At 19.0% G+C, this 11,820-nt stretch overlaps 2 protein-coding genes and 1 pseudogene across 3 annotated transcripts; all 3 read right to left on the bottom strand.

Annotated features, from left to right (window-relative positions):
* Positions 1–19: 19 nt before the first annotated feature.
* On the bottom strand, positions 20–1,303 carry PmUG01_00035900 (PIR protein; the record flags this gene model as incomplete). Its single annotated transcript, XM_029008597.1, has 2 exons — positions 20–1,135; positions 1,286–1,303. The coding sequence occupies 2 exons, from the start codon at positions 1,301–1,303 to the stop codon at positions 20–22; spliced, it is 1,134 nt and encodes a 377-aa protein (XP_028859338.1).
* A 5,167-nt stretch (positions 1,304–6,470) lies between these two features.
* On the bottom strand, positions 6,471–7,363 carry PmUG01_00035800 (annotated as a pseudogene). Its single transcript is given in 3 exon segments — positions 6,471–6,878; positions 6,893–7,150; positions 7,280–7,363. Coding segments are annotated over 3 exon segments (750 nt in total).
* Positions 7,364–9,360: 1,997 nt separating this feature from the next.
* PmUG01_00035700 (Plasmodium exported protein, unknown function) lies at positions 9,361–10,318 on the bottom strand (the record flags this gene model as incomplete). Its single annotated transcript, XM_029008586.1, has 2 exons — positions 9,361–10,104; positions 10,232–10,318. The coding sequence occupies 2 exons, from the start codon at positions 10,316–10,318 to the stop codon at positions 9,361–9,363; spliced, it is 831 nt and encodes a 276-aa protein (XP_028859337.1).
* Positions 10,319–11,820: the final 1,502 nt, after the last annotated feature.

Below are 11,820 nucleotides of genomic sequence, written 5' to 3'. Positions count from 1 at the left end.
TTTTGCATAAAAATTATCTTCAACCAATTTCTTCCATATAATCACACATTCCGTATTCATCTTCTTCTGGTTTATTAGGTGGACAACGTAATGTTCCTTTTCCAAAATTCCATCTAAATTCATTATTTATGATTTTTTCAGATTTCCTTTTATTTTTTTCTCCTTGACTAATAGCAACTTCTTGTTTTTTATTTTTTTCAGATGGAATGTCTGCTAAATATGTTTTCGATGTTGTCACCTGTACTTGCAAAGACGAACCTCCAGGAATATCTTGTTGTGCCGTTTTTCCATTTTCAGTTACAATGCTACGTGGATTGACATTTGCTCGGAATAAATTGCATGACATACTACCATTATTTGATGAAGATCCGTCACTTTTCAGAACAGGACATCCAGTAAAATAAATTGATTTCATAAATTCTTGATTAAATGGTGTAGAATCAGAATTTTTCTCAAATATTTTAGGTGCAATGCTTTTTAGTCCACTACATCCTTCGTTATTTGTGGAATCTAATACAGAAAGGAGATTATTTGGATTAACCTCATCACCACAGTGCAAAAAATATTCTGGACATGTTGATATTTTTTTCTCACAACATTCACGCTTTTTTTTATTATATAAATCACGAATAGAACTAAGATACTTTTTATAATTATTAATGTCAACAGAAGTACAAATATCTCTACTTTTAATAATATCGTAATTTGTAAAATATTCATACAAGTATTTCTCTTCCTTTTTTTGATTTAATTCGTTTAAATTTTTATGAACAAATTTATAACTACAGTTATATATCCGATAAGTTTCAATAATAGTAGATTGTAATTCAATAAATTTAGAAATGACATCTGCTATATCATTATCATTCACACCTTTTTTAAACATTTCTCTTATTTCTTTATATATCCAGTATATATAATGTGTACAGTAGTCTTTATAGTTTCCGGATTTACCTTTTTCTGGAAAATTTTCTAAATTTCTTACAACTTTATTACAAAGATTAATACATTTATTTTTGTATTCTTTTTTTACTGAATTGAATATATTACAATTAATTCCGTATGATTCTCCACTGACCTTAGAGCCATATTCTTCATATATTTTATATGAGGGTAAACTTTTTAAAATTTCATCCTGAAAATAGAATTAATAAAAGGACGTATTAAAATAAATGTAAATACCTTATAAAGAGTATATACATTCATGTTGTTATATCAGATAAACTGTATTAAAATAAATCATATCATATTATTCGTAATATGAAAAATAAAATTATACATAAACTTCTTCATTCATTTCCATAATTGCCCTTCAACTTGACAAAGTATGTAGTAGATTTAATAATTTAAACTGTACATATATAAATTAATGTATAAATAATGAAAAATTATTTACAAATGGAATTATTTCTGCTTTTTTATGTTGGTACATATATATACACATTTCTCAATCAGAAGAATAACCTAATTTATTTAACAAAATAAATTATAATTATATAGATTTTATTACGTAAATAATTTTAACTGAAACGTAAATAACTTTGGCGTTCATTAAGTATAATAAGAAACTGTAAAAAATAAGAAATATAATATAGTGCAACTTTATAATATATACATACATATATGTAATTATTCATTATTAGCATGTGTTTTTATAATCGATAATAATATATGTAATATAAAAAGTTAAAATTTTTATTTTTAATGCTTTATATTTTTTCAAGTATTTTTTAACTATTATATATTTTTATATTGCAAATAATGGCCACATAACCGAATTACGAAATATACTTTTTGTTGAAGCAATTATTCCATTAAAACTATATTTCAATAATATTGTGGGTATTACAATAATCATACATGCATTATAATCATTAACCAAACACTTATTACTATAATTAAAAATATATAAATAAAGAAGAATATAACAAAAAAGTGCCAGTGAAAAATATATAATAAATGATTTTCATATGATAATAATATTTCTTATATTATTATTATAACTGTTATATGATATTTTTTTAAGTAGCATGTTTTAGTTGACTACAGATTGTTCCATTCCTTTAATAGCTATTTTAAAATATAAGTCAAGTTTTTATTTTTAATTCTATATTCCAGTTCCCAAAGTTTACATTCTGTAATTCGACTATATATATATATATATTAATAAAACGAGAGTTATTTTTAGTAAAGCATTTTAAGATAAACTCAGTAATACTCAATGTAATGGAAAACAATATAAAAACATTTTTTTATTGTGTGTACAATGAAAATTTTATTTCAAGTTTAACTAAAAATTTCTTAAAATAATCTGAATATTATGTTCTAAATTTGCAACATATATTTACAGTATCTATTTAATTTATCATAGTTACTAAAACTATATCTATAAGTAACAAATTATATGGAAAAATTTATATGTGTTCTCCAATATTTCTTATAATTTTCTTCTCTCTAATAATAAATAGACTAAAGCATAACTTATTACATCAATAAATTAAGAATGTAATAAAAAAATATTTTATTATGAATATGCTATTACGCCTTTGAATTGCAGTAATTTAAACATTTATTCGTAAAAATTATTGTAATATCAGCATTAGGAAATTATCTCGTAAAATAAATATTAAAACGTGAAAAAAAGGAATTTACTTCGATTAATATATATATTGAAAGTAATTTCATTGTGAATTAAGCATAAGCAAAATGAAATATTTATATTATTATTTGTTTATTTATTTTTTTTTCTTCTTACTTCATTGATACATATAATATGCATTATTTTAATTTGGAAATATAACGTTACTTTTTTTTCTTTTTTTTTTTTTGATTATTATTTATTTCTTTCATAATATATATATGCATAAATTTATCATTTTTTTATGTATCTTCAATAAGCAAAAATATAGAATAATTAATATATTATTTTGCCAGAAATCAAAAAAAATTAAAAAATTAAATAATTTTTTAAAGGTTATTTATTTGTTAATTTTCATTTATTATATTTATTTATTAAGTTTTATATTTTCTTTAAAATGAAGATTTAATAATTTTACTGATTCAGTGTATTTTTAATGTAATTAGTGTAATCATACATAATAATATAACTATGCTTTAATAAACATAAACATAATTCTAATAAAATATTTTAGTTATTTTGTTTGTAATATTTTTTCTCAGAGTTAATCTTCAATTTTTTTTCTTTTTATATATTATTTTTGTTTTATCATACGGGAATGCACATTTTGTACATTTATAAAATTATTCTTTTGATAATTAGTATTCATATTAAATTTAAAATATCTAATATATGTATAATTGCTTTATAACGTTCATTTGTTTTTATTTATTATTTTAAATATGTTACGTTTCAATAAATAATGCTCATCATACTAATATTTACTATAAAAAACATTCTTTTTAAATTGGAACTAAGGACTTGAGTAAAATTACAATAATATTTTCGTCTTTTGATATTTAATTCTAATAATATTGATTTGTTTTTAAAAATAGAAGATAATTTTTAGTAATAATAACATATATTTCATATACTAAAGTATAATTTATTTTATTAACAAGACAATACATTTAGAAAATCCTCCAATTTAATATATTTGCAAAAAATTTGATATTTCTCTATCATATGTAATAAATTATTGCTGATAATAATTTTTTTTGTAACGTAATATACTAAAAGCAAAAAAAATCCATTTTTAATATCTAAACTTTTTGTTTATATTTAGTTTATTTGCGTATGTTGAGATATCCTTGAAAACGAAATTGTTATAATATATTTTTAGATAAGAGTTAAAATAATAATTATATTTAAAGGTGTTGAAATATAATATTATTTATGTGGTATGAAATAGATTAATACTGAAACATAATGTTAAAAAAAAAAGAAAAAATATTTATATTTTTTTTTTCTAAATCTAATGAAATATTTTAAATGATACAGAAATTATATATTAACAAAATACTAATGTATATTTCATTTTTATGTTTTATTAAAATCTAAGCAAAATACTTATGATATAAAACTATTTTTCTCAATTTATATTTCTCGTCGTAAAAGTTAATTTCTCGTTATTTTTCTTTTATATATTACGGGTACAAACTTATATAACTTAAGTATTTTAAGAGTTACATATCATAGATATAAAGGAATAAATGCATATACAGTAAATGCGGTTTAATGAATTATAAATTTATATTAGAAATATAAATAAGTAGCACATATTCAATAGAATACATTATCATAATGCGAAAAATTGTTTCATTTAAAAATTATATTAATGAATTAAGGGTAGTTTATTAAAGGAAATTATTTACCTCATAAATAAATTCCTTCCACATTCTTATATATATTATGCATTTATATAAATCTTTTCCATGTATATATCTATATGTATAAAATAATTAAACACAATATTTATGGTTAAATTTCTACTAGATAATTCAATAAACATGTTCATATAATTATGATCATATGTTTTTGGTTAATTAAAAAGATAAACGAATAAAATAACATTACAAGTTAAAAATGTAAAACATTTTAATAAATATATAACATTTTTATATTTGTCCTAATCTTGTATAAAAAAAAATTTTTTCTATTATATTTTGTTATATATTCGACAATACTGAATTTCTCATTATATATCTAATATATATTTTTACACAACTTAATCGGAATTATAAGGCATGTATATTATAGTTTCTAGCTTCCTGTAAATAAAATAATATATATAGATATATTATATACAAACATAAAACATAAAATTTATTAATTTTTTATTTTTTAGAATATCCTTAATATAACATACTTTACTTTTCAATGCTTTACATGGAATATGTTGCCAACAATAGGAATTTATATATATTTAGTTAAATATTTAATCCACATGCTAGTGTTACATTAAAAATATATATATATTCCATAATGTAAAGTTTAGAATTCAATACTTCATAAATTAAACAAAATTAAAATTAACCTAAGAAAAATATACCAATATATTTACTAATTAGCTAGTATATTGAATATATATTATTAGGAAATATAAAAATTTAGTATATTCATAAAAATTAATAGTATAATAAAACATTTTAATAATAGATGAATTCATAATAGGATTTAAATATTTCTTTTAATATGTATTATCTAATATGTATGTTTAGTAGTTAGTAAAATATAAGCCCCCATACTCTTATTATAAGTTTATTAATTAATACAACCAAAAATTATATTAAAAAAAACATAAATAAAATTATACATAAAAACAAAATAGATAATATATATTATTGATAAAATAATTCTTATACTGTCTTCATTTCGATAATTGTGTCAGATCCCATGAATTAAATTATCTATTATATATAATGTAATTATTAGCAAAATACATAAGTAATAGCATATATTATATTATTAAATGCTATATAAACATACCATTATTTAATCCAAAATATATGATATTAGGAAAGAAATCCAACTTAATATATATTAATGCTTTATTTATTTATGTCCATTAGTATAAACCTTTAATGATATATAAAATATATAGATTATTTAATTATAATTTTCAATATAATATATATTTAAGTAATGTGTGAATTTTTGAAGAAACACTACAATTAGATACAAAAATAAGATAACAGTTGGTTTAAAAATTTCCTTTAATTTTAGCGATTTAAAATTCTCATTTCTCTAAGTATTTATAAGTAATCCATTTATAAAAAAGTACATCATTTCATTATATATTTATAATTTTACATTCATATATATATAAAATTAATTCTATTAAAAACATACTTACATTTAGTACTTTTTATAATATATTTAGTATAAAACATATTTTATGGTATAAATATTAAGATTCTTTTGTTTGTAAGCAAACAAATATATTTATGTATCACTGTAATAAAAATTATTAATAAACGTACACAGAATAAAAAAAAAGACATATTTATTGTTAACAATAATTACACATTTTCTTAAATAACCTAAAAGAATAATCATTTTAGACTTCATTGATAAAAAAAAAAAAAAATATTAGTCAAATGAAAAAAAAAAACTACACTAAAATTATGCGAATTATTATATAATAAATAAATTTTATCACGTATATATATATATATATGTATTATTTATAAAATCTACATTAACAAAAAAATGTATATATGGAGATAAAATATTTAGGAAAGATATTGTCATCCTTAAAATAAAAATTTAAAAATTTTTAAATCGTCAAAAATTCAAATTAACAAAAGAAATAGCTGCACACTTTTTTACTGTTTCCGATAAAAACATCAATATCTTTAGCCGTATATATAAACATAAATAATTCTTTTTATGGCTGCAAAGTGTATGAACGAAGATACTACTATTCCTTAAATTCATCATTAGAAAAAAACACTTATTACTTTTTATTATTTTATTTTTGAACTTCATATTTTCATATTTTATAACTTTTTTATGGTAGTAAACCATTCCTAATATAAAATATGATAACAAATATAAGAAAAGGTACACAGTAAAAGAAAATAGTTCCTGCACATATTTTATTTGAATTACTCCAATTTTCTATATCAAACAAGGTACTCAAAAAGCCCTCTACTGAATCCACACCATTATTTCTTTTTATGTATAATAATCCTAATGAACCTAACAATCCACCTGTTAAAAGTTTTTCTAATGAAAAATCTATTAAAGGTATCATCAATACCAAGAAAAATAACAAAAGTAAAATAATTCGTTTTCTGCGTTTTTTACGTGATACTTTCTTATATTCCTTATCTTCAATTTCCTTGATGTTTTTAAGGTAATCTTTATAATCAAGTTCTTTAAATATTTTTTTTTCAAAAGCGAGATATTTCTTTGTTTCAGTTATATCGGATTTATTTTTCTCATTATTTTTACCGTATTCCTCAATATATAATGAACTTCTATGTGATGATTTGTGCTTTTCGTATGTTCCTTTTTCATTATTATATATTTTTTTTTTTTCTTCACTTCATCATTTGGCAATTCTTCTTTAAAATTTAGAATACATGAATCTTTATCCTTTTCATATATTGTTAATAATCGATAATTTCTTGTATTTGTCTTTCTACAAAGATTGCATATTTCATCCAAATTTATATATAAAGAGCTCTAAAAATAAAGAAAAATTTATATATTTCTTATTTAAATGGAAAAATATTCTCATAGTAAAAAAAAAATTAATTAAAATAAAAAATAAAATATAAATAATACAAATTTCTTCCAATAATACCATCATACCATGCCATTACAAAAGTGACATATCCAAGGTAAAAGTGTAAACCCTGATATTTTAATAAATACGAATATGAATTTTTTGTCCATCTTATAAGTTTTCAAAATTGTAATATATTCAGAAAGAATATATATATAATAAAGTATTATACATTCAATAATAAATTGAAATACATATATTTTTTCAATTTTTTTTTATTATTTCTTCATAGAAAGATAATTATATACATATAGCTAAAATGCATGTTACAATACGGACCAAAAAAAAATACCTTTAAAAATATATTTAAAATTTTTAATATTTACGTTATGAATAAAAAAATGACTTTAAATAAAATATTATAATATTAATTCTTTCATAAATATTCAAAGTGTACAAGTTAATTGTTTAATATAGTTGAGTAGTTAAATTCTTTTTATAGAAACTCTCAAAGTAAAAAAAAAAATATCATATATTATATAACTAAATACTCATTTAATTTACAATATTAAATGTATAGAATATAGATATGTGGAAATAATTTATATATTAGGATAGTAATTTCTAGATTTAATGATGTTTTCCTATTATCAATATTAATTTCTAAGATATTGCACTTTGAAAAAACGTATTAATTATTTTGTTGAATATTAATTATTATTATTATACAATATTTGTAATAATTAATGAAGAATTTAATAACTAGTAAAACCTTTTTTCTTTTGTAAAATATAACACATTTTTTAGTGTTCACATGTATAGGTGTATATGGTTATGGTTTAAAATATATTTAGAATGTTCAATTTATAACATATATTCAATCTATGACAAAATATATATACTTATAATGTTAATAAAATCTTATTTTTTGTTTTTGTGTCATAGTTTTAAAAAATTTAAACCTTTATTAAATTTAATTTTTTTCATTATTTAGAAATGGAATTTTTTTAAATTAATCCCATTAATTCTTTCACTTTTTATCTACATTAATATATTTGATGTAATAATAATACATTAGAAAAAAAAAAAAAAAAAAACACAGTAAAATAATTATATGAATTTTTCATATAATTACTTTAATATAAAAATACATCAGTTAATATAAATTTACCTACTAATATAGCATACAGGTTTTTATGTGTAAATTAAAAATAAGGAAGTGTAACAATATGATTTGCCATATTGTATTATTTAGTAAAGTATGTAATTAAAATGTCAGATATAATATATTACTTTTTGTTTGTTTATTCACAAGCATGATTTGTCAGAACAATAATTTTGCAGATACAGATTAATTATTAAATACAAATAAATAAAATTTTTTTTTTTTAATATTACATATGGCAAAAAAAATGATTTTTTCTTTTAATTCTGCTAAATATGTGCTATAAATCATGTAGTGACAATTATAAAATTATTATGTTCGAAAAATATTACTTTGAGTATCCTAAATTTTACTTTATTTTTTTTTTTTTTCTAAAAAAACATATTGTTTTTTGATCGAATAAATTAAGAAAATATAAGAACAAATACAAATATATGAAATTTAAAATGCTATTTTAAAATTAAAAAAATATATATATATAAATACCATAATATAATCACTTAGTTTCCTTATATAAAAAATCAGTAACATTAATTATTATTTTTAAAATAATAATTCCTTTTCTTAAAAATCTAAAAATATAATAATTTTACACTGGGGGATGATAAATAATCATAAAGCAGTAGTATTTATAATTAAATCCTAGATTAACTAATGAATTCAAAATATAATATTATCTATTCTGTTATATATTGATTTTAACTTACAAATATATATTTTTTGTTGAAATTCGCATATAAACAGAAATATATATATATATCTTAAGCCACAATAATTAATTCGAATGAAGAATATATTAAATTGCAAATTAAAAAATTTTCAAAAATTCAAATTCACAAAAAAAATAAAAATATATTATTTTATGTTTACATATAAATATGACTATGTATATGTAATTTCACATATAAAATATAAGAAATTATAACTATGTTTAATATTTCATTAAACATATTATATGTAGTACATAACATTAAATTTTCTTTATCGAAATAAACATATATCTTACCATTCATGAAACGCTTCCAAGAACTTAACTTTTTTATGTTTTATAAATTTTTTATGTAAATAAAAAATTCCTAGTATAAGTATAATACTCAATATTAAAATAGGTACACAGTATATTAGAATACTTCGGGCTTTGTATGCTACAGAAGGATTTTGAGAAAAATAAGATAGCCACGATGTTCCCGAGGCATCTGCACTCTCAGGTGTGGGCCTCAAACTACCAGATGTTGTACCATTTTCTAATAAACTAAATAATTGCAACAATAAATTTCCAATGGATAAATCTACTATAGGTATCACAGATATCAACAAGAACAATAATAAAAGTAAACAGAGTCGCAATCCGTAATTTTTACGCTTTAATTTTTTGTAATCCTTATCATTAATTAACATCATTTTTTTAAAAAAAGCTTTATCATTAAGTCCATTCATAATTTTTTTTTCATAATGGATATATGATCTATGCAACATGGTATATTTATTTTTCATAAGTTTTTTAATCAATTTTTCCTTATATAATAAGCTTCTATCTAATTTTTCTTTTTTTTCTTTCTGAAATTTTTCATTATCAACTGTAAATATTTCTTCATTCTTCCTTTTTGTATTATATGGTATATTTAATTCTAAATCTCCAACATTTGCAAAAATAGTATTTTCACATTTTCCTAATAATCGATAAATTCGTTTATATAGTTTTTTATCAGAGCCATGCTTTTCATCCAAAATTTTGTTAAACATACTCTAAAAAAAAAAATGTGAATATTTCATATATAAGTGGATAAATATTCCCATTCAAAAAAAATAATTTATAAAAATAAACAATTTAAATATGAATAAAACAAATTCCCTCAAAAAACGTTTATGGTACCATGTTACTGTAAAAATGACATGTCCAAATTAAAATGATAAACATAAAAATTTTTATAAAACATGCGAACTCAATACTTTGTTTCATGTTATAGACTCTAATATTGTAATATATATAATAAAGAAAAAATGAACATCACTTTAGGCACTTTTAACAATAAAAATATACCTCTTTTATTTTTATTAATATTTTTTCTTAAAAAATTAAAATGTATAGAAAATTTTGCTACTTATTAAAAAAAAAATACCTAAAAAAAGATTCTTTAAAACTACATTATTGATATTATTTATAAAAATTAACGATAAGTAAAATTACAGGATTTCAATTCATTCATATATATTCACAACGTATACTTTAATTACGTAATAGAGTGATTAAACAACTTTTTTCTCATTATTTTTAATTATTAAAAAATATTAAATTTATATAGAATGTACAATGTATAAAATATAGGTATATGCTATTGTTCTAGGTGTTTCTTGAATAATTACTATTTTTAAGTTTCCCTAGGAATTATTATAATTTTATAAATATTATATTTCGGAAAATGTAGTTATTAATGATAAAAAATAAATTAGTATTTACAACAATGAAACAAAAGTGTTAAAAAATTAAAAATATATATATTTTGTGAACATTTCCTTGTTTTACTAATCGTAACACATGCTTTTTTTTTTGGTATAATACATGTTAAAAATATCAAATTAATTATATATTTTTGGTTTTCAATTTAATTTTTCATAGAAATTCTAATAATTTTTGTAAAACTAAACTAAATCAACAATTTATTAACTTCACTTATATTATCATTAATGTATGAATCATTTAATTTATTTGTTATATACTTTATTATTCAAAATTAATGATCTCTTATATATATTATAGCTAAATATTATGTTTATACTAATATATTTGAAATTTCTTACCAATATTTTGAAACATAAACTAAAATTATTTTATACACACAAGTATAGATTTTACTAAAAAGAATATAATTACTTAAAGTATTGTAACATTTAATAGTAACACAAAAATGAAAAAGTACTAAGATATATATTAAAATGTTTTTTTGTAATGTAGTGAACCTTTTTACTTTCATTTATCTATATATATACCTTAATTATTCTAGCTCCAGCTATATATTTGCAAAAACAAATTAAATATTTAAGCTGTTTTATATTCTAAGGTATGCATTTTTATATACGCAAATCGCACAATTACCAAAAAAAATATTGGCCTTAATCCTTTATGTTTATTTGAGTTTAAGAATACCACTTATAAGAAAAATAAATATCACGTAAAAAGATCGTATATAAATTAAAAGACATTTATTATTTTTATATAATTAAGTCATTTACTCCAAATAGAACTTAATATTTTAATGAAGATATAATGAAGTTTATAGCATTAATAAATGCATAATTTTATATGGAAGAATTTACATTATAAAATAATACAGTTTAAAAATACAAAATTTTATATACAAAAAATTTACTAAAACTCAGGAAATTTTTTTATGTATGAATATTTTTCTTTTAAATATTAACGACATTGAAATAAGGCATTCATGATTTATACATGAATACTCC

The sequence above is a fragment of the Plasmodium malariae genome (genome assembly GCF_900090045.1).
Source record: "Plasmodium malariae genome assembly, contig: PmUG01_00_16, whole genome shotgun sequence".
In the NCBI taxonomy this organism is placed as follows: domain Eukaryota; phylum Apicomplexa; class Aconoidasida; order Haemosporida; family Plasmodiidae; genus Plasmodium; species Plasmodium malariae.
The sequence above is the reverse complement of the archived record's forward strand: the minus strand, read 5'-3'. Positions and strand labels throughout refer to the sequence as shown.